This window comes from Rattus norvegicus, chromosome 3, assembly GCF_036323735.1.
Source record: "Rattus norvegicus strain BN/NHsdMcwi chromosome 3, GRCr8, whole genome shotgun sequence".
Lineage (NCBI taxonomy): Eukaryota > Metazoa > Chordata > Mammalia > Rodentia > Muridae > Rattus > Rattus norvegicus.
The window spans coordinates 140,406,759-140,430,868 of NC_086021.1; the positions used below are offsets into that span (position 1 = coordinate 140,406,759).

Below are 24,110 nucleotides of genomic sequence, written 5' to 3' on the forward strand. Positions count from 1 at the left end.
CACACCACACACACACACCACACACACACATACACACACACCCCACACACACCCCACACACACACCACACACCACACACACACACCGCACACACACACACACATACCACACACACACACCACACACACACACACACACACACACCACACACAGGCACACACCCCCCACACACACACACATACACACATACATACCACACCACACACACACACAGACATACACACACACCCCACACACACACACACACACACACACCACACACAGGCACACACCCCCCACACACACACACATACACACATACATACCACACCACACACACACACAGACATACACACACACCCCACACACACACCACACACCACACACCACACACCCCACACACACCACACACACAAACCACACACCACACACCACAACCCCACACACACCACACACACACCACACACATACACACACACCACACACACCACACACACCACACCACACACACACACACCACTCACACCACACACACACACACCACACACACACACCACACACACACACCACACACCACACACCACACACCCCACACACACCACACACACACACCACACACCACACACCCCACACACACCACACACACACACACCACACACATACACACACACCACACACACACACCACACACACACACACCATACACCACACCACACACACACACCCCACTCACACCACACACACACACCACACACACACCACACACCACACACCACACACACCCCACACCCCCACACACACACACCACACACATACACCACACCACACACACACACACCCCACACACACCACACACACACACATACACACACACCACACACCACACACACACACACCCCACACACACCACACACACACACACCACACACACACACCACACACACACATCACACACACACACCACACACCACACACCACACACATACACCACACACACACACCACACACACACACATGCACACACCCCACACACACCACACACACACACCACACACACACATACACACACACCCCACACACACCCCACACACACACCACACACCACACACACACACCGCACACACACACACACACATACCACACACACACACCACACACACACACACACACACACACCACACACAGGCACACACCCCCCACACACACACACATACACACATACATACCACACCACACACACACACAGACATACACACACACCCCACACACACACCACACACACACACCGCACACACACACACACCCCCACACACACACCACACACCACACACACACACACCACACCACACACACCACACACCACACACACACATACACACATACACACCACACCACACACACACACACACACACATACACACACCCCCCCCACACCACACACACACCACACACCACACACACACACACACACACACACCGCACACACACAGGCACACACCACGCACACACGCACAAAGAAAGAAAAGAAAGAAATTAGGTCTCTAGAACTCTTATGTTTGTTTCTATCATCCTACACTACATCTCAGGAAGCCCAGGCTAGCCTTGAATTCACTAAGTAGATAAGGATGGCTTTGAACTTGCACCTTCTTTTAGACAGGATTTCTCCATTTTGTAGCTCTGCTATCCTAAAATTTGTTAGGGTGATCAGGTAGCCTCAAATTTATAGAGATCCATCTGCTTTTGCCACACGCCCAGCTGGTCTTGAACAGTTCCACCACTTCCTAGTGTGGGGATCTTTTTCTTAAGGTAGGTCTCACCCGGGCTGGCCTGGAACTCACTCTATGTGGCTGACTTCAGACTCGATTCCCTTGCCTCAGCCTTCTCCTGTGTATAGATCGCATCCATCACCATGTATAGCTGTTGATTGTTTTGGAAGAGTAAAAGAAAACTGGGGCAGACAAAATAGGAATGTAAACGTTTGAACTTTCTGTAAAATTTGTAATCTGGGCCTGGTGACCTTCATTTCTCTCTGAGTGGAAGGAAGTATGGCCTTGGAGGTTTTAAGAGTAGTTCTTTAGTTGTGAATTAAGATCCCTTTGCAAGGTCAAACAACCTTTCATAGGGGTCTCATCATATACTGCATCGGATATTTGCATTGTGATTCATAATGGTAGCAAAATTAGTTATGAAGAAGCAACGAAAATAAATATGGTCGAGGGTCACCACAACATGATTAGCTGTTTTAAAGGGTCGCAGCCTTAGAAAAGTTGAGAACCACTGTTCTAAGGGCTTTCTTACTTTTTAACCTGGTGTTCTTAGGCAAGTCCTTAACACCTTTAAGCCTCATCTCTGTGTGCGTCTCATCTCTGTGTGCGTCTCATCTCTGTGTGCGTCTCATCTCTGTGTGTGCGTCTCATCTCTGTGTGCGTCTCTGTGTGTGCGTCTCATCTCTGTGTGTGCGTCTCATCTCTGTGTGTGCGTCTCATCTCTGTGTGTGCGTCTCATCTCTGTGTTCGTCTCTGTGTGTGCGTCTCTGTGTGTGCGTCTCTGTGTGTGCGTCTCATCTCTGTTTGTGCGTCTCTGTGTGTGCGTCTCTGTGTGTGCGTCTCATCTCTGTGTGTGTGTCTCTGTGTGTGCGTCTCTGTGTGTGCGTCTCTGTGTGTGTGTCTCATCTCTGTGTGTGCGTCTCTGTGTGTGCGTCTCCTCTCTGTGTGTGCGTCTCATCTCTGTGTGTGTGTCTCTGTGTGCGTGTCTCATCTCTGTGTGCGTCTCATCTCTGTGTGTGTGTCTCATCTCTGTGTGCGTCTCATCTCTGTGTGCGTCTCATCTCTGTGTGTGCGTCTCATCTCTGTGTGCGTCTCTGTGTGTGCGTCTCTGTGTGTGCATCTCTGTGTGTGCGTCTCCTCTGTGTGTGTGTGTCTCTGTGTGCATGTCTCATCTCTGTGTGTGTGTCTCATCTCTGTGTGTGCGTCTCTGTGTGTGTGTCTCATCTCTGTGTGCGTCTCATCTCTGTGTGTGTGTCTCTGTGTGCGTGTCTCATCTCTGTGTGTGTGTCTCATCTCTGTGTGTGCGTCTCTGTGTGTGCGTCTCCTCTCTGTGTGTGCATTCTCCAATAACACTACCTGATAAAGTTGGGCACAGTGGGTGAAAGAGAACACTCACCTCCCACACCGCTAGCCTCTCGTGTAACAATCACTTGTTACTGTTTCCGTGTGAAAGGTCACCCACAGGTTCGTATGTTTTAACACTCGGTCCTTCCTATCGGGGGCCACTTTGGGGAGGTTTGGAATCTTTGGGATATAAGGCCTACCTTAGAAGACTGAAAGACTTACAGCCTAACCCCACCTCAGCCGGAGCCCGCCCTGCTTCCTGATTGCAGTGTCAGGAGCTGCCTCTGCAGGCTCAACCACTGACTGACCTACCTCACCAAGTCTTACCCACCAAGATGGTCTGTACTGTCTAGGACGGGTGCTAAGGACCACCCTCAGCATGGAGAGGGGTTTCTGAGAGAAGAGATGTCTGAAGGCATCGAAGAGGATGACTCGGAGTCCATTCCAACCTTGAGTCAGCTATCAGTTTTGACAAACTACCTTCCAGTGTATGAAGGAATTAAATTTAGCTTCAAAGAAACCAATACATATAGATGTACATTCTCTCTCTACATACATGTAATTATGTAGAGAAAGAATATATATTTCTACTGTTTTGTCTTTGAAGCTAAATTATTCCATATATAAAGGTATATTTTATTCTATATATAATTGTATAAAGTATATATATGGAAAGAGAGCGAGTGAATGATATGTGTGTGTGTTTCTAGAACGAATGTCATTGTGATGTATGAATGCAATGTCTGGGAAGGCCAGAAGAGGGTGTTGTATACCCTGAGACTTGTTTGTGAGTGTCTGGTTATTGGGGATTGATTGGGTCCTTGGAGAGGAGCCAGTGCTTTTAACCATGAGCCCCCTCTCCAGCCGCAACAGTGGAATTGTGATAGAATAACAGTGTGGGCCCAGAGACTTTCATTTTCTCCTGGTTTTGGAGACAAGATCTCTTTTTTTTCTTTCTTTTTTTCTTTTTCTTTTTTTTTTTTTGGAGCTGGGGACCGAACCCAGGGCCTTGCTCAGGGCTCTACCACTGAGCTAAATCCCCAACCCCCAAGATCTCATTTCTGTAGCACCAGCTGAGCCGTAACTCACTTTGTAGTGGAGGCTGGCCTTGAATTTGCTGTAATCCTCCTGCCTATGCCTGCTGAGGACTAGGATTATAGGCACGATTCACCATGCTGGCTCCCAGTACTCTCCCCTGCTTCTAGTCATGGGCACAGCATTACTGTGTCATTGCAGAGTGACGGGGAAATGGACTTCAGCCATCGTGCCTGATTATAGCTGATTATTGTCAGCTACGACACCAATATTTCCTTCTTATGTATGAGTTTTTGTTTCTGTGTGTCCAGTGGGTATGAACTGGGAAATCCAGGCCGAGGGAAAGTACAGGGTGGTGGTCGCAGTGGCTGCCAACCTTCTGTCTCCAGTAAAACAACATGGTGTCGTTAAAGACTTGAGTTTTGTATTTAATAGTAAATGACTGATCTGCAGACCTTTACCTTTTTCTTCCCTGAATTGTTTCAGTCACGATTACATCATCCAGAGGGTTAGTTGGTTGGTGGTCTTGTGCCAGCATTGGCTGGTGGTCTTGTGCCAGCGTTGACTGGTGGTCTTGTGCCAGCATTGGCTGGTGGTCTTGTGCCAGCACAGCACTCGCCACGTTCAGCTGCAGCTCTGCAGGGCCAAGCCTCTTCCTGGCCTTTGCCTTGTGCAAAGGCTGCGGACAACTCCTGGCCACATTGTTATATCTAATTATGATTTAAAGTGGGCACAGTGATGTTGCTTTGTTTTGTTTTTTAATTAAATTTGGTTCAGGACAACGAAACCTACATAGTGAGACACTATCTGGAAAAACAATGAAATTAAATTTGGAAGTGTAATACACATTCCTGAGTTCTGAAAATACTCTGTACTCCAGTTCTTCTGTGCTATTTCTGTGGGATGCTCCTGATTGTCCCAAGTTGTGGTTCCGAGGATTATTTTAACAGTGTTGGAAGGACGCCCCTTCAAGTTCCTCTAGGGGAATATAGCTCAAGCCTTAGACCACGTGCTTCCACAGCTGCAGGGTGCAACTCAGCAGTACAGTGCTTGCCTATCATGTGTGTTGGGTCGCTGGCTTTGATTTCCCCAGCACCACAAAAACAACAGACAGGAAGAAGAAGAGGAGGAGGAGGAGGAAGAAGAGGAGGAGGAAGAGGAGGAAGAAGAAGAACAACAACAACAACTCGTGCTTGGAAGGAGAGAGAGAAGAAAGACTTGTGCTTCTTAAAAGGTAGAAATGAGTTCAGACAGTAAGCTGTGTAAGAGCATATCCAAAGTCTTCTTGTAGAACTACTTCTGCTAGATTTGGGAGAGAGGCCTTTACTTAGGATAAAGTTAGTCTGGTTTCATTTGGTGTGTGTGTGTGTGTGTGTGTGTGTGTGTGTGTCTGTCTGTCTGTCTGTCTGTCTGTCTGTCTGTCTGTCTGTGTTATGTACGCTAGGCAAGCACTGTGCCACTGAACTATATTGCCAGCCCAAGTTAGTTTATTTTGTTTGCTTTTAAAGTACATTTGATTAATTGTTTGTTTAATGTGTGGGGTGAGGTGGGCATCAGAGGCAAGTTATAGGAGTCGTTTCTCTCTTTCCAACATGTAGATCCCAGTGATCAAAAACAGGTCATTAGGCTTTATTTACCTACCGGGCTATCTCAACAGCCCTGTTTGTGTTTAGATGGGATCTCACTAGATAGTCAAGCTGGCCTTAAATTCACAGCAATCTCCCTGCCTCAGCCCTGCCCAGCCTGGCAGCTTTGTGTGTGCATGTGTTTTAGGTTTGGTTATATAAATATTGAATGTAAGTATGTATGTATATGTATATCTGCATATATATGAATGTTTTTCTGCATGTATGCATATTCACTGTGTGTACACCTAGTATCCTCAGAGGACAGAGAGGGCATTGGATTCCCTATAACTGGAGTTAGAGATAATTATCAGCCACTCTGTGAGTCTTGGAAACCAAACCAGGCTTCTGCAAGAGCAGCCAGCGCTCTTAGCCACTGAGCCAGCTCTAGTCCCACAGCAGCTTCTAGTAATAAAGTTTTACTTCAATCTTTTAAAAAAAACAGAGGGCTGGGGATTTAGCTCAGTGGTAGAGCGCTTGCCTAGGAAGGGCAAGGCCCTGGGTTCGATCCCCAGCTCCAAAAAAAAAAGAACCAAAAAAAAAAAAAAAAACAGAAATAAAAAAGTAAATACTACATCAAAATATAAAATCAAACATAAGGCAGGATATAATTGCAGCACTAGTAGCCACAGGGATTGCATAAGTTCAAAGCCAGCTGGTCTATATATACAGAGCAAGTTCTGTGTGAAATGTATGAAATAATTATGATTTACACAGTCACCTACGAAGCGTCTCCGTAAACAACTTTGTAAGTCCTCTCAGCTGCTTCCCTGCATCTGTAAGTGTCTTCATACAAACGGATACGCAGGTACCTGAGGGCTCAGATGCACGAAGAGCACATCAGGTTTTAAAAGCATAGGGCGTAGCTCTGGGATGAGGCTCAGTGGGAGAGCACTTGTCCAGCATGTAGGAGGTCCTGAGTTTGAGTACTGCCAGGAAGAACGGGTTCCCATGATACCACTGTACCGCGTCCTTCTCATTTACCGAGACAGGGCATCTCGTCACACTAGTGCGTGTACAGTGCTCCTGTTTTCATGGCTGCACAGCATTTCAGTGTATGTTTGATCACAATTTATCTGATGTGGTGAATGATACAGGATGAATGTTTAGTTGCCCAGCTCTTCACTGTCACTGACAGTCTCGGATCTCTTTATACATGTATCTCAGTGCATTCGGTGAATGAATGTTTTCATTGATAGACTCAAATCTGGAAGCTCTATGTCAAATATGCCAAATATTACCAGTTTAGCAGATTTTATCCAAAAATATGAAGTCCAATAACTAACAAAAGATCTTCTCAAAACTGTGCCATAAACATACTTTGAGGGGGGGGGTAAAAGCACTTGAAAGGCTGAAGCAGGGCCTGGAGAGATGGCTCAGCGGTTAAGAGCACCGACGGCTCTTCCAGAGGTCCTGAGTTCAATTCCCAGCAACCACATGGTGGCTCACAACCATCTGTAATGGGATCTGATGCCCTCTTCTGGTGTGTCTGAAGACAGCTACAGTGTACTCACATACATGAAACAAACAAATAATTCTTAAAAAAAAAAGAAAAGAAAGGCTGAAGCAGGAGGATTGCCATGAGTTCTAGGTCTGCCTGAACTTTAGAATGAGTTATCTTGAAACAAGGAAGGGGTAGCACTAGGGAGATGGCTCACTCTATAAAGTTCTTGCTAAGAAAGATGGGAGAGCCCAAGTTCTGATCCCTAATACCCAGATAAAAGCCGGCTTCGGTAGAACACGGTCATCCTCCCAGTGCTGAGGTGGGGGTCACAGGTGAATCCCAGGAGCTCATTAGCCAGCAAGTGTAGCAGAATTGTTGAGCTCCACATTTGGCTAGAAATGTGGTAGGAAAGCATGAGGTATGCAGCAGGAGGGATGGCTTAGCATTTAAGTGTAACACTCGCTGCTCTTGCAGAGAACTGGAGTCAGTTCCCAAGACCCCCATGTTGGTCAGTCAGAACCTGGACCTGCAGCTCCAAACAGGATGCCCGTTCTGGCCATGGGCGCCTCTACACACCTAAACACATACACATAACTGAAAATAATAAAGTTGAAGTAGGCTGGGGAACAATGGAAGAAAACATCCAGTGCTGGCCTCTGGCTTTTACACGCATGCACATGTGTACATGTACCCACATGCACATTCGTGTACACCCGCATGAACACGTGCATATCCCACATGTGTGTGTATTTAGAATTCAGTTTTGCTAGGAGCTCATCTTGGTGGAAATTTTGTTTTAAAACATCCAATTAACACCCCAGCCAGGAACTTAGGGGTGGCTTTTTGGTTTTTTTGTTTTTGAGTTGCTGTGATATGGGGACAGAGCTGTGACACACTCGGTGACACTTGCAGAGGTGGAGGTGCAAGAGCCACTCCTAGGAGGAGGTGAGAAGTGCTGGGCGGTCGTCTCTTTCCAAAATCGTATTTATAAGTGATGACAGCTTTTAAAAGTTACTGAACGATGCAGCTAAGTAGACAGGTCGGTTGTACATGTATTGTTTTTGTACCAAGCCGGAAACGCACGCAGTTCCATGAGATGAATAGGACCACAGTTTAGAGCAGTGGCTCTCAACCTGTGGTTCTTCAGCCCTGGGGGGGGTCACATATCAGATGTCCTGCCTATCATATCTACATTATAATTTATAAAGTAACAAAATTAGTTAGGAATTAGCGGCTAAATAGTGTTGTACTTGAGGGTTGCTAAACCATGAGGAATTGTATTAAAGGTCACGGCATTAGGAAACCTGAGAACCACAATTTAGAGTCCTTCCTGAGAGCATCCCGTCTACATGGTGTCATTAAGGAAATCTTTAGCATCGACTTACCCTGAGCTCACAGCTAGGTTCCCCACATTCCTTTATATCACCGTTTTACTGTTAGATAGCCAAGTAACAGCATCAGGTAAAGTATCGTGGTCACAAGGTCACAAGGTCATGGTAGTCCAACTTGCTCCTTACTGCACTTCTCTTCTACCACTGGGAATGGTCCAGTTCACCCGACCCTCAGCAGCTGCAGGGGGAGGGTTTCCCTGTGACCCTACATTTTACAACAAGCTTGTGGGCTATGAAAGTAACTCACCTAGGGGCAGTCTCGCCTCCCAGAAGGCACAGCAGGATTCAATTCTTAGGACTGTTAGAACCTGAGTGTCCGACTGGCATCTGGTGGGTGGAGGTTCTTCAGTGTTCGGGGTGGCTTTCCCACTGGCTGTTCACACTGAGGCCTCACTGACACTCTGGTTTTGGTTTTGTTTCTTTGTTTTGTTGTTTGTTTATTGCCTATTTTTGTCTGTATTGTGCTTTTGTCAAAGATGTATTATTCAGTAAGAGGCTGCCCTAGATGCAGAGTAACCAAGGGAACAGATGCTATGGTGGAGGAGGCTGACACTGAGCTGGATGGCAATTAGCAGATAGCTGTTCTGAGTAGCTGCAGGACTTCTGGGGAGTTACATAATTATTTTGCTTTTTTTTATATAAATCCAGCAAGTCAAATTTTATTAAATATCCAAAGACCGGGCATAATTTTCTGAGGCTTGCAACACTGCCCTCTGTCATCAAAAATCTGCCTTCTAGCCTTGTGGTTCAATCCTTAAAATTATCTGTTTATGAAGACTAGTATATTTTTACAGCAGGGTAACTCCATAAACTTTATCTGTACTACAGTTTTTGAAGTATTTTATTTCTTGTGATGATAATATAATTATGTCATTTCTTCCTTCCTTTTCCTCTCTCCAAATGCTCCCATATACCCATCCTTGCTCCCTTTCAAATTCATGGTCTCTTTTTTCACTAGTTATTGTTACATACATATGCATGTGTAATTTTGCGTTATTTTGTGTGAGCATGTGAATGAGGGCATTTGCCCGCATTCTGTGGTGACTGTAAGTCTTAAGCTATTGCATCACTGCCACTGCAGATGTGCTCTGGGGGTCAGGAGAGGTTGGCAGTAGGCACATACAGATGTTCTGTTCAACTCGTGTTTTTGGAGCACCAGACACATATCCTTCATCTATCTATCAATCGTCAAATACTTGGCCAGCTCTGCAGATGCCCTGGCATTTAGGACCATCTTATACTTTGAATCTGGACATCCAGCTCCAAGCTCCAACTTAATGATAAGATTGCCCCAGCCACCACTGTCACTTCAGCAGTAGCCAGTCAGCATCCCTTCATTTGCACATATAGCTCAGATAATCACTTACTGAGCTCTGGTCCACTCACAGCAGGAAGAGATACAGGGCCTCTTCTTCTCTAATTAAAGATATGGAGATCACAGCTTAGAGAAATGCTCCAGACCATGGTCTCTATGACCTCTATGAGGTCTTCATAGTTCCCCTTACTCTCAGAGTACGTTCCTCCTGTGGTATCAGCAGGTCACTGGATAAGGGAGTGGAGGTCTGAGCTAACCACATAGAAATCATGTTGCTGTGATAAACACCATGGCTAAAAATAGCCTGTAGGGGAAAGGGATTGTTTCATCTGGGTTTATTACAACTTCTAGGTCACACTGCACCTCTGAGGGGAGTCAGGGCAGGAACTAAAGGCAACAACAGAAGCAGAGGCCATGAAGGAGTGCTGCTTAGTGGCTTGCTCCTCATGGCTTACTCAGCCTGCTTTCTTATATCCTCCAGGATTACTTGCCAAGGGGTGTGTGTCACTGCACAGTGTTCGAGACCATCCCACATCAGTCATTAAACAAGAAATACCACATACTCATAAGTCAAGAAAATGTCTCACGGGTTTGCCTATAGGCCAGTCTGATGGAGGCATTTTCTCACTGAACTTATCTCTTCCCAGATGACCTTGGCATGTGTCCAGCTGACATGAACTAACTAGAATGCTTTTTCTTTAAAGGCTTCTTGCCTCAAACTGGACGAAAACCCAGCCATTGTAAACTCCTCCTGCAAGCAATCTTCTCTGACACAGGTACTGATGCTGAGCTGGTATCTCTGACATCGGGGTACTGATGCTGAGCTGGTATCTCTGACACAGGGTACTGATGCTGAGCTGGTATCTCTGACATCGGGGTACTGATGCTGAGCTGGTATCTCTGACACACCGGGTACTGATATCTCTGAATTTGGGGTAATGATGCTGAGTTGTAATCTCTGATATTGGGGTACTGATGCTGAGCTGATATCTCTGACACAGGATACTGATGCTGAGCTGATATCTCTGACACAGGATACTGATGCTGAGCTGGATCTCTGACACTGAGGGTACTGATGCTGAGTTGTTATCTCTGACACACAGGGTACTGATGCTGAGCTGGTATCTGACACAGGTACTGATGCTGAGCTGGTATCTCTGACACAGAGGGTACTGATGCTGAGCTGGTATCTCTGACACAGGGTACTGATGCTGAGCTGGTATCTCTGACACAGGGTACTGATGCTGAGCTGGTATCTCTGACACACCGGGTACTGATATCTCTGAATTTGGGGTAATGATGCTGAGTTGTAATCTCTGATATTGGGGTACTGATGCTGAGCTGATATCTCTGACACAGGATACTGATGCTGAGCTGATATCTCTGACACAGGATACTGATGCTGAGCTGGATCTCTGACACTGAGGGTACTACTGATGCTGAGCTGGTATCTCTGACACAGGGTACTGATGCTGAGCTGGTATCTCTGACACACCGGGTACTGATATCTCTGAATTTGGGGTAATGATGCTGAGTTGTAATCTCTGATATTGGGGTACTGATGCTGAGCTGATATCTCTGACACAGGATACTGATGCTGAGCTGATATCTCTGACACAGGATACTGATGCTGAGCTGGTATCTCTGACACAGGGTACTGATGCTGAGCTGGTATCTCTGACACAGAGGATACTGATGCTGAGCTGGTATCTCTGACACAGGGTACTGATGCTGAGCTGGTATCTCTGACACAGGGTACTGATGCTGAGCTGGTATCTCTGACACACCGGGTACTGATATCTCTGAATTTGGGGTAATGATGCTGAGTTGTAATCTCTGATATTGGGGTACTGATGCTGAGCTGATATCTCTGACACAGGATACTGATGCTGAGCTGATATCTCTGACACAGGATACTGATGCTGAGCTGATATCTCTGACACAGGGTACTGATGCTGAGCTGGTATCTCTGACACAGGGTACTGATGCTGAGCTGGTATCTCTGACACACCGGGTACTGATATCTCTGAATTTGGGGTAATGATGCTGAGGGTACTACTGATGCTGAGTTGTTATCTCTGACACACAGGGTACTGATGCTGAGCTGGTATCTCTGACACAGGGTACTGATGCTGAGCTAGTATCTCTGATATTGGGGTACTGATGCTGAGCTGGTATCTCTGATATTAGGGTACTGATGCTGAGTTGTTATCTCTGATATTGGGGTACTGATGCTGAGCTGGTATCTCTGATATTGGGGTACTGATGCTGAGTTGTTATCTCTGATATTGGGGGTACTGATGCTGAGTTGTTACCTCTGATTTTGGGGGTACTGATGCTGAGCTGGTATCTCTGACATGACTGTATTGATGCTGAGCTGAGACCTCACTAGCAATAGAATAACTGATAAATGGATTATGTCTGGGAGCTTGCATTAAATTCTCTTGCCTCTCTTTGCCTGTGACCCATGGTAGATAGTTCACACCCATACTTTTCTCATCAGTAGAATGATACTGATACTTAGTTGCTATGAGGGTTGAGACAATGCACATCTAACCTTTTTTTTTTTTAATTTAAAGATCTGAATAGATTGCTGTACTATTTTTATTTTCTAAAGGAAAGAGCTTTAAAATATCACTCTCTTTGCAAGCCTATCACTATTTCTGGAAGAATTGATATTTGCATATCTAAAATGAAAAATCCCAAAATAAAAATCAGCCTTCTGTAGTCCCTGCTTTTCTCACTTGGTGCTAGCTGGTGAGCACCTGTCTCCAGGCCAGCGTCTGGAGGGATTCTGAGGAAGCTAGCATAGTGAGCTGCTTCTTGTGCTGGGCGCTTATCAACAAAGATGGAGGATATAAGGAAAATGGATAACTGTTGCTTAGAGTCTAGAAGTCTTTGAACTGTCAGTGTTGAGTGGACTCTGGAGAACAACCAAGACTGTCCCTCCCTCCCACCCCTGAGGGGGTTTCTATAAAGTTTTATGGGTCATGTTTGTTGGATCTGAAATACTCAGTAACATGGTCTCCCTGCTTTTTATAAAACTGGCCAGCGGGATAGTGAGCTTTGGTTTTGCTGTGTGAATTATTATCACTGGATATTATTTATTGCTAGTGTATGCAGCAGTAAATAATAAAAAAAGGAATCTACCAATAGGGCCACATGGCATCTACGGGGTATTTTCATCTTTTTTTTTTTTTTTTTTTTGGTTCTTTTTTTTTTTTTTTTTTTCGGAGCTGGGGACCGAACCCAGGGCCTTGCGCTTCCTAGGTAAGCGCTCTACCACTGAGCTAAATCCCCAGCCCCGGGGTATTTTCATCTTAATCAGCAAAGTGTCTCAACCGCTGAGCTCCCAATCTCCATCTCACGCTGCTGCCGGCTACTCTCTGGGCCCTGCAGTGATCTCACCGTCTATCTAGTCCCCAAGGTGGGCCACTGCCACGCCAGTTCCATACGGAAACCGCCTATCTTGTGGCTCTCTTACTGCAGACTCTGTTCACATTCTCAGCATCCGCCCCCTGTGGTTATAGTCACAATCTCAGTAACCTGTTAAGATCAAAGCTCAATAAGCTTGTAATTTAGCATCCAGATTTATATGTTAAATTCTCATTCCACAGAACGTCCGCACAATAAGCTCACAGCGAATTGATAATGATATAATCTGCCCACCTAGATAAGTCAAATTGTCCTATGACAATCCATCCCTTTAAGAAATATTCATTACTACCGGTGGCCCTTTAAGGCCACACGGATCTGGGTCATCCTTCCCTGCCTCCATCTTGGTTCTTCTGTCCCTTTCTCCTCTCTCTAAAACTCTGTGCCCATCTTCCCTTTTCACTGCCCAATCACAGGCCTTGCCTTATCTTGTGCCTGCCCTCGCCTGCATATAGACATCAACTACAAACGTACAGAGTTATTTTCATGTTATATTGGGGCATTACCTGACCCCTGCTGACTGGATTTCTTACAGTGTAGTAGACGGTGTTCATCTGGTTGTTAAGAAATGGCTATAGGGCATCAGTGAGACTCCAGGCCCTGTACATGGCACTGGGGAGACAGTGGATAAAATAGGAATTCAAACCATTCCAGGAGGCTTTCAGATTCTACATGGAAGAGGGAGGTCGACAATTAAACAAAGACATGTATATCAGATGTGTTATGAGGAAAAGAAAAGCAGAATTAGAGATGGGGAGGGGGCCAATTCATAAACAGCATTAGAGATGGGGAGGGACCAATCCATGAACAGTATTAGAGATGGGGGACCAATCCATGAACAGCATTAGAGATGGGGAGGGGGCCAATTCATAAACAGCATTAGAGATGGGGAGGGACCAATCCATGAACAGTATTAGAGATGGGGGACCAATCCATGAACAGTATTAGAGATGGGGAGGGGGCCAATTCATAAACAGCATTAGAGATGGGCTGGGGCCAATTCATAAGCAGCATTTGAGAAGGGGGGGCAGTCAATTCATATAAGATGACCAGCAAAGGCCTCTGATAATGTGATATGCTTGTACAATCTGGACAGGCTGTCTGGTATTACAGGATCAGGGAGATGGCCCAAGCAGGGAAAGGTGCTTGTCACTAAGCCTGACAATTGGAGTTCAGTGCCCAAAATTGGCACAGCATTGTCCTCTGACCTCACACACAAAATAAATAAATGTTAAGAAAACAAGAAAGTGGGGTTGGGGATTTAGCTCAGTGGTAGAGCGCTTGCCTAGCAAGCGCAAGGCCCTGGGTTCGGTCCCAGCTCCGAAAAAAAGAAAAAAAAAGTAAACTAGTATATTTTCTTTTGCTTATCAAGTGAGCTCTGTGACTAAAATGCCAGTTTTCTGTGCATAAGGAGAAAGTGCACGCGGACACTGATCTCTTGGAACTGGAGTTAAGCAGTTCCAGGTTGTGCTGTGGGCACTGGAAACTGAACCCAGGTCCGCAGCTGGTGCAGCAAGTGCTCAAAACCACGGAGCCACCCTCCAGCTCTGGGAATCTTTTTTAAGACAAGCTTTCATGTAGCAAAGCTTGACCTTGAACTTGCTCTATAGCCAAGGACAATGTATCTCATATAATCTTCCTCCTCTTCCAAAAGAGGACACCCCCCCCGCCTCCAGACCGTGTCAATATTTTTCAGATCAGGAAACAGGGTTCAGAGGCAAAGCTTTTTGTGCAGAGACCCAGACAGAGCGCAGCAGAGCATCCTTCTGAATCCGGCTGCAGAGCATAGCTGTGCGCCTGCGCACTGTGGCCTGCGCGCCTCTGCACTCATTGTTCCCGACTGGATCAGCCCAGGCTTTCCTTCCTTATAAGAGCGGCACTCCTCCCCGATAGGAACTCTATTATTTTCTTCCAATTTTAAAATCTGTACACACCATTTGAAAGCAAACCTATTCTGATGATAGAAGAATTTGACAATATTGAAGATAATTCTTTCCAAACTCATTTTTGCTTAACCACAGTGTCCATCTTGGTCATCGCTTTGACCTTGTGGAGTATGGTAAGCATCCAGTGAAGCCTTCTTGACTTCAGATGAATTAGAAACTACAAGCTCTGTTTAAACCTTTGTGGTTATGCCCGAAAAATGACAAAGGAGAGAATAGGAGATGAGGGCTTGTGAGTGTTTGTGTAGCTGCGCTCTTTGTAAAGTGTTTGCAAAGGTACTGTGACTTTTAAAATTCAGAATCTAGGCTGGATTTGGTGGTATATGCCTTTAGTCCCAGTACTCAGGAGGCAGAGGCAGAGGCAGGTGGGTCTCTATAAATTCAAGGCCAGCCCCGTCTACATAGAGAAACCCTATCTTAAAATATTTTTTTAAACTCAAATTTAATAAAACACAGGAAAGCCACAAACCAGAGGTGTTGGGGTGAGTCCATGTAAGCGTAGATCGTGTTAAGTTTTACAGACTTGGCAGCTTTTGCTATGCATGGGCACTCAACAGGCGTTCTTTGACCGGCCCACTGGACAGGCTCTGTTCCTCATTTAGTAGATGTCAGAGAGCACTTATGCTGGCACCATGCTGTCTCCTGGGGATGAAGTATGAGTTAAAGGCAGCCTTCCCCATTTGGGAGATGAATAACCAGGAAAACAGAGTATAAAATATTCATAATAGAAGCTGTGTTTACTTGAAAAGAATTTTAAAAGCAAAATGAAAAATGTGAGCCTGTTTATAAAGCGTGGAGAACTTTACATGATGATAACCTGCTGGCTGTGCCTTAGCACAAGCTTTTACTTCTGTCACCTTCACTCTGATGGCTTAGCCTACAGGCTCCACCTTCTCACAGCAGAAGCTTTTACTCCCCTTCCTTTCATCTCCAGGGGTAACTTGGGCAAAGAGCCTAGCGAGGGAAAAGCCAGCCTGGAGTACTGCTGAGATACACGATGATGTCATAGCTCTTTATGGTCTTTTGAAAAATCTTTCACCGTCTGAGTTACATCCCCTGAGAAAATTGATCACAGGTGTATAATGCCCATTGTATACTAATTACAAGGGCTTAAAAACTGTATGGAGACCTATGACTGACATTGTTATTCAGCCTGTAAGGTACAGTTTGGTAAAGGTTATTGCAGTGTAAGAAGTAAAGTGTGTACGGAGGGCTAGGGGGTTTGGCCACCTGCGGGGAGTACCCCAAACTGAACGGATGAAAGTTTCCCAGTTTTGGAGGCCAGAAACCCAGGAGGGCTTAGCTTAGCCAGGTGCTCCTGCCTCGGTGGTGAAGTTGAAGCCTAGGCAGTGGTGGAGAGCCTGCTTCTGAGAAGCTCAAATCTCTGTTCTTCTCCAGAAACCCCCTTTTTGGGCATCAGAATGTCCTTAAAATATGACAGGGGAGGGGAGGAGGGGCAGAGAGAGAGAGAGAGAGAGAGAGAGAGAGAGAGAGAGAGAGAGAGAGAGAGAATATGAATGAATGTGAGGACCTGGGCATCACTTCTGCCATATTGTGCGAGCTGGAGACCAACACTGGTAGTGCACCATGGAAGAGAAGTTCCCAGGACACGCACAGCAACAGCAGACATGGGGATCATTAGTTGTTATGGGGAAGCTGCAGTTCCCATCCTCAGAGTCCTGCAGCCTGGCAAGCATGCAAGTGGAGGTGACTGACCCACTGCTACCAGTCTCTGTAGATGAGGCCTCTCTGTCTCCCTCAGGCTGTGACCTGACCAGGTCTCAGGCTGTGGGCTGGGCTGCCCGCTGGGCTTTGGCGCCCCCTCCTGTCCAAATCTGAGGCTGGCTGTTGTCAGTTTAGGAAGTGATGTTATCTGCTTCCTAGGATTCTGCTTCCTCCTCAGTCTACTGAGAAAAAAGAAGCAGCTTTCTCCTCCCCTGCCACCTGGCCTGTCTGCCTCCAGCCCTCACAGTGAGTGGGTCTTTGTTCCTGTCACACAGTCCTCTTCCCAGCCTCCTTGTCACCAACATCGCACCTCAGTTCCCTCCTCAGCCCCTACTGGTTGACTCAAGGCTTGTGATTGTTTTGTTTTTTTGTTTTGTTTTGTTTTTGTTTTTGTTTTGTTGTTGTTGTTGTTAGGTTTTTGAGTCTCAAATATCCCTGGCTGGCCTTGAGTTCTCCTTCCTTTTAATATTTACTTAGATGTATATGGATGTTTTCCTGCTTGTATCTCTGTGCCCACAGAGACCAGAAGAGGCATTGGATCCCCCATGACTGGAGTTATAGACGGTTGTAAGCCACCCAGTACAGGTTTTGTGAACACAGGTTCTCTGGAAGAGCAGCCTGTGCTCCTGACTGCTGAGCCATCCCTCCAGCACCGAGTTTTCTCATTTATATGCATTACCATAGTTTGACTTCTTACCAAAACCCTGCAATCTAATTTTTTGAAATTATCATTTTAGAAATTATCATGATGTGTGTGTGTGTGTGTGTGTGTGTGTGTGTGTGTGTGTGTGTGTTCCAAAGACAGCTTAGGAAAGTCACTTCTTGCCTCCCACCGTGTGGGTTTCGGGTATCGATCCCAGGTCATCAGGGTGTCTGCAGGTTCCTCAACCTGCTTAGCCAGCTCACTAGCTAAGTTAGTGTTCGCGTCGGCAGCACATATACTAAAATTGGAGTGATCCTGAGAGGATTAGGATGGCCCCTGCACCAGGATGATGCGCAAATGTCATGAATGACATGGAAAGTAATGAAACAGTCCACATTTTAAATATGAAAGTTAGTGCTTCGCTTTACGGCTGCATTAATTTTTTTTTTTTTTACCCCTTGACAGTTTTTGTTTCAAAAATATCTCATCTGGTAAGATATAAGCATTGTGCAGTACAGATGTCAGCACAGGGGACCTTTGTCAAGCACAGTATTGCCACTGCCTGCCACGACCCACTGGGAGTTAAAGTGACTTTGGCATCCTCACACACCGTGGTGCCACTAAATGGTAAAGCTATTTGGGTGGCATTTAAGAAATTTTCTCTGAAATGCATGCACACCTAAATAGCCATATGCATAGTTATTTTATTTTACTCCACATCAGTCTACACCGGGAGATTTCTAGTCATGTGCAAGTAGGAACTCTTCCACTGGGGTTCACCGGAGGCTGGGTTATTTGGGACAGAAGATGCTGAAGTACCAAATGGTGCCTCTTTCCTGAATTTTAGAGATTGGAAATGCAGATGATATGCTGTGTGCCAGCTCTCAGAAATAGAATTTGGGTCAACCAGTTTCCATTCTGAGCTGGAGAACCATGAGGTTCTGGAGCAGTCTTTCCAATATGGTACCAGCAGTTATATAAGGCCATGTACCTCTAAAACCCATGGCCCTAAGTCATGGTGGTCCTATTTCAAGTGCTCTAAGAGTGACGTCCATGTTAGGTGACTCGTGAAGAACATTCCCATCATGGAAAGGCCTGTTTTAATAAAGGAATCAGAAACGAACTTTTCTAACAGCCTAACAGCTTTTATAAGACTTATTCAGCTCTTCTCCTTCTATTTAATGAATATAAAATGTAAAAATAAAAGCAGTTCCTTTTCAGAGCATTTCTAAGTTCATAACACAATTGGAAGCACAGGGATTTCCCATATACATCCTCTCTCACATATGCACAGTTCTCCCCACCACAGTGATATGCTTATTGCTGTCAGCAAAGTACATAGGTCACAGGTGTGTTCACTAGGTGTGGTACGACCTCTGGACTTGGACACATGTAAAGTTGTTTCTATTGACCACTGTGTTATTATGTTGGTTAGCTTTCTTATTACCGTGACCAAATATTCATTTTTTAAAAAAACTTAAAGAATTTATTGTGGCTCATGATTTACAAGGTTTCTGTCGTGGTTTCTTGGACCCGTGGGCTTGATTAGATTCTCAGAAAGCAGGACACTGTGGGGAAGGCTGTTCCTCCAGAGAATAGGGTGGGGCAGAGAGAGGAGAGCCAGGGGCCAAGGACAACCTTCCAAGGCCAGTGACTCCCCCAGGAACTGTTTCTCCCAACTGAGTCACACCCTAAGTACCCACAAGCATCTAGGACAGCCCTTGCTACCTACCAGTGGAGGACCAGGCATTTGATAAGAGGGCCTGTAGGAGGAACCTCACATCAGAGCACAGCCAGGCCACACAGAATAGCTTTATCACCTCAAAACCTCTCCTTTGCCTACTCACCCTTCTGTCCTTTCCCTCAAGTTCAGTCTCAAGCTGAAGGTTTTTTTTTTTAACATGGTTTTTTTTTTTTTTACTGTTCCTACAGTTTGTCTTTTTCTAGAATGTACGTTCAGAGAAATAGTAGATTAAAAACTTGAATGTGTATGTTCATGTATGTGGATGAGTATATATACATGAGTGTGCACATGCATGTGGCCACACTAGACAGCCTTGGATAAGCTTCTTAGAAATGTTGTCGAAGCCCTTTGAGGCAGGGTCTCTCATGGGCCTGGAGCTCACTATTTAGATTGGCCGGCCAGTGAGGCCCAGCACTCCTGTCTCCGTTTCCAAAGCACGGGAGTACAAGTGTGTGCTTGTGCCCAGCATTTTTGAATGAGTTCAGGGGATTCTAATCAGGTCCTCGTGACCGCAAGGCAACCAGTGCTGACTGAACTGTCTCCCCAGCCCTGTTAGTAGATTCTGAGCTGTCATTTGCCAGCTGTTTTAGATGACATGTTTTATTGCTCCTTGGTAAATCTGTGGTTTGAATGAGAACGGCCCCCATAGGCTCATCCGTTTGAATGCTTGGTCTCCAGTTAGTGCAACTGTTGGAAAGGATTGGGAGGTTTGTCTTTATTGGAAGAGGAGGGGTGGATTTTGAGGCATGCCAAGTAGGTCTGGTCTCACACTGTCTGCAACTTGTAGGTCAGATGTGAGCTCTCGGCTACTGCTTCAGTGTCATGATTGCCCACGCTCCTGCCATTTTGATCATGGGCAAACCCTCTGAAACTGTGTGCCCAAGCTCCCAGTGGAATACTTTCCTCTATACACTACCTTGGTCATGGTGCCTTTTCACAGCAATAGAACAGTAACTAAGACAATACATTTTCTAGGAATAGAATTTAAATATCATACTTCAGTGCGTACACACGCACACACGCTTGCCCTTGAATCAATGTGATGTATATGAAAGTATTCACAGAGACCAGAAGAGGGTGTCAGCTCCCCTGGAACTAGAGTTACAAGCAATTTTGAGTTGCCCAATATGGGTGCTTGGAACGAATCTCTGGTCTCTGGCCCTCTGAAGAGCAACAAATGTTCTTAACCACTGAACCATCTCTCCAGCACACACTATCCAAGTTTTTTGTTTGTTTGTTTGTTTGTTTGTTTTGCTTTGTTTTTAAAAGCAGAGAATAGAAATATTTTCCTTGTCTGTGTAAACCTTTCTAGGCAGGTGGTCAGGTCAACAAGTGGGGCTTTCCTCCAAGCAGCCCCTTGGGGGACCCAGGTTCCTTCCATAACTCCTGGGCCTTGTCATTATCCAAGAAATCAAAACAACAAAGAACATGGAGAAGTGGGCAAGCTATTTTCCATGGACCAGGGCTTTCAGGAGCACATGTCAGAGGAGAAGACATGGTGGGGAGGGGCACCCTTGACTGGAAATACTGTCTAGCTGTTTGTTAAAGGACACATAGTGGGGCTGGAGAGATGGCTCAGTGGTTAGGAGCGCTGACTGCTCTTCCACAGGTCCTGAGTTCAATTCCCAGCAACCACATGGTGGCTCACAACCATCTGTAATGGGATCTGATGCCCTCTTCTGGTGTGTCTGAAGACAGCTACAGTGTACTCATATAAATAAAATAAATCTTAAAAAAAAAAAAAGGACACATAGTGGAATGTGTCTAGGGAAACTATCTCAGAACTAGCGCTTGTTGTGGTAGATAGAGCAAGATACAAATGTCTCCTGTCTTCTCCACCAACCATAATGGGAGACTTCAGAAGGCCCACCAGACTGAGCTGCCTGGTATAGTCAGTAAGGAGCAGCAGACCGCCAAGCAGACTTCCTGGGTGTCCATCTTGCCATCAGAAGACAAAGCTCTTGTTTGTTTTATTTATTTGTTTGTTTGTTCATTTATTTATTTATTTTTTTAGGCAGGGTCACTATGTAGCTTGGCTATCCTGTACTCACTATGTAGATCAGGCTGGCTCAGAACCCACGGAGACCAGCCTGTCTCTGCTGCTGGAATGCCGAATGCCAGGATTAAAGCATGAGCCACCACCCTAGCCCAGGTCATCTAGTTTTCTGTGAGCTGCCCATGGTGCTGGACCTGAGCTCCAGCCTTCGGAGTTGAGCAGGAACGACTCTTAACTGCTGAGCCCCTTTTCCGACCTGCAAACGCCCAGCTTTCAACCATAGCCATTAACGTTTGCTTTCTCTGGCCTATTTTGGGATGCTAAAATTTTGCTGGCCTTTCTGGGCCCTTGCATTGATATTCTTTTTTTCATATCTGCAATGATTTTTTTCTTGTAGATTGTGTAGATTACTCTGTAATCACCAGAGACCTTAGCCTTGCAGATCACAAAATGGTTGCCTAAATCACTGCCTTCAACAATACCACATTGGTTCCCTCCTTGCCTTGCACCTAAAGAAGGCATATTCCTTTGAAACAAACGAAAAGTGTGCACCCGTTTTCCTTGGCTCCTGTTAAAGTGCACGTGTGGGTTACCACTGACTGACAAGTGAGTGTAACCTGCCAGCTGCCCTCTTACCCAGAAAAGCCGAGCAGTCCTGTAGTCATGGTAACCTGCCTTCCATAGTGAGTGAACAAGGCAGAAGTGGACCATTCTCTCCACTCCTGTCTGCTGTGCTGGGACACAGGGCATTCTAGGAGAGAGTGCCATTAGGTCAGCCTGTCAGTACATCCAGCACTGCTCTCACACCCTCTCGGAAGCAAAGGCCCCTGACGATGCTTCTATAAGCTCATCACTGGATTCCTCATTACAGTCTTGGCTGAGCTGGCACATTTGGCAGCCCATGGTGCAAATGGGAAAGAGATAGGTCTGACCAGGGAGCATTTTCCCTTCCTGTCTTTCTCCTTCAGGGGAGGAAGTGCTTGCTGGGGAAGTTATTTCTGATATTAATAGGCATTCTGGCTGGGCTCAAAGACTGCCTGGATTAAGATGGCACAGTGCCATTTAAAACAAGTAGCAGGATGTGCCACGGGGCCATTACATCAGAAGCAGTCCTCATTTAACAGAGTGCTGTTTTCATGATCTTATCTGCTGCAGGAGACCTTAAACAAATTGCTAATTAGCCTTTCAGAAATTTGCATGGAAAGTACTGGCTGTTATGAACTGACTGAGCGGAGGCTTTCTGCACCCTCAGGACTTGAAGGGGCATGGGGAGCGAGCCCAGGACTAGAAGAAAGAAGGCTACTCATGGCCTGGGCACACCTGGGAGGGTGAAGGAGGAGGCCAGAGACCCCCCTGGCAGCAAGGAGGATTTTCTGTGCTGTTTGTGGCTGTGAACTGGCTACAGGTTACTTTTTCCTGCTGTCTAGGTTATTTCTTCCGAGTCTCTTGTTGGTCTGTGGTCCAGCCCTTTATCATTTGTGGCTAGTGACAAAATTCAACTCTTCATTGTTGGACTACTACAGGAAGAATCACCCAGCATGATCTGTAGCCTCAGCTCTCCTTTTCTATGTTGACTAGCTATTTTTTAATGTTTCTTAGTGTCGTGGGTTCCTTAGGAACATAACCATGGGTTTACACCAGAACTAATCATCATTTGCTTATCCGTCTGTTTGGACAGAGGTTTTACGAAGCTGAGGCTGGCCTTGAACTCTCTTTGTAGCCAAGGATGACTTAGAACCCTCCATCCTCCTGCCTCCAGCAGCTTACTTGGATATGGTCATTAGTTGAGCATGACTGCTATTCAGCTGTCTCTGTACAGTTATTTCTTGTCTCTGAGGTGGGGTTTGTATAGGAGAGCAAGATCCTCCCAGGTGACTTCACTTTAACAGTCCACACAGGTAGCAAGCAGCCAGATTGTTTTAGGGAACCTGCACCTCTCCTACAACTCTGCTGTTCTATGGCTGCTCACCCACCACACCATGACCTTGGTATCCCTTCACCTTTCCTGCTGTTTCCTTTCCCAGAATTCCTTACCTGGAGAAATGCTGGAAATAACGAACTCACCTAGTCTGCGTTCTCCCCTGCCTCTAGTCAGGCACCAAGAGAGCTGAATGGCTTTTTATTACCTTACTAGGTGTGGTTCGTGTGTCGACCTTGCTGCTCCTTCTGGGAATTGCTACCTTAGATCATCCACTTATGGACAGACAACCATGCTTCTCTACATTCTCTGACAATCCCCTAAAGTTACCTGTGTCTTTCCAAACTTCAAGAAGGTTCACACATAGCAGGCACTCTTTACTGCTAAGAACGCTCACTATGAACAGTAGAGTCCCGGCCTTTTTCTTATCACTTCTTATCATTCTGTCACTTTTTATCATGTGTCCTGTGTAGACAGGCTATTCTTTGTTTCCCTCCCTAACACCCACACTTAATTTCTAAATGTCCCCTCTAGATCTTTCCAGACGGCATGGAGCAGAGGCCATTTTCTCATTTCTTGTCATGGAATCTCCAGGTCTTAGAACAGCATATGGAACATAACCATGTTATTCATTCATAGGTATTTTCATTGATATTTCTTCTCTTTTACAAAAGTATTTTCTTTAGTGTGTGTGTGTGTGTGTGTGTGTGTGTGTGTGTTCTGTGACACGTGTAAAGATCAAAGGACAACGTTTGGAGTTGGTCCTCTCTTTTCACCTTTCTGTTTTTACCTTTCTGTGGGTTCCAG

General features: G+C 45.8%; 1 protein-coding gene and 1 non-coding gene across 6 annotated transcripts in view; both read left to right on the plus strand.

The window, feature by feature from the left end:
- The window catches only part of Shld1 (shieldin complex subunit 1), a 70,663-nt gene that overhangs the window by 15,148 nt on the left and 31,405 nt on the right, over window positions 1-24,110 (plus strand). For 2 of the 5 annotated variants that reach the window (XM_039106576.2, XM_063284550.1), the window contains exon 3: window positions 10,604-10,675. The exons of 2 other annotated variants lie outside the window; for them this stretch is intronic. In XM_039106576.2, coding sequence (XP_038962504.1) covers window positions 10,604-10,675 — 72 coding nt within the window. Of the gene's footprint in view, window positions 1-4,475; window positions 5,359-10,603; window positions 10,676-24,110 lie in introns of those variants that run through there. One more of the 5 variants, XM_063284549.1, reaches the window with a different exon arrangement.
- LOC120101966 (U6 spliceosomal RNA) lies at window positions 17,920-18,027 on the plus strand. Its single transcript, XR_005503017.1, has one exon. It is a non-coding gene; the product is annotated as a U6 spliceosomal RNA (small nuclear RNA).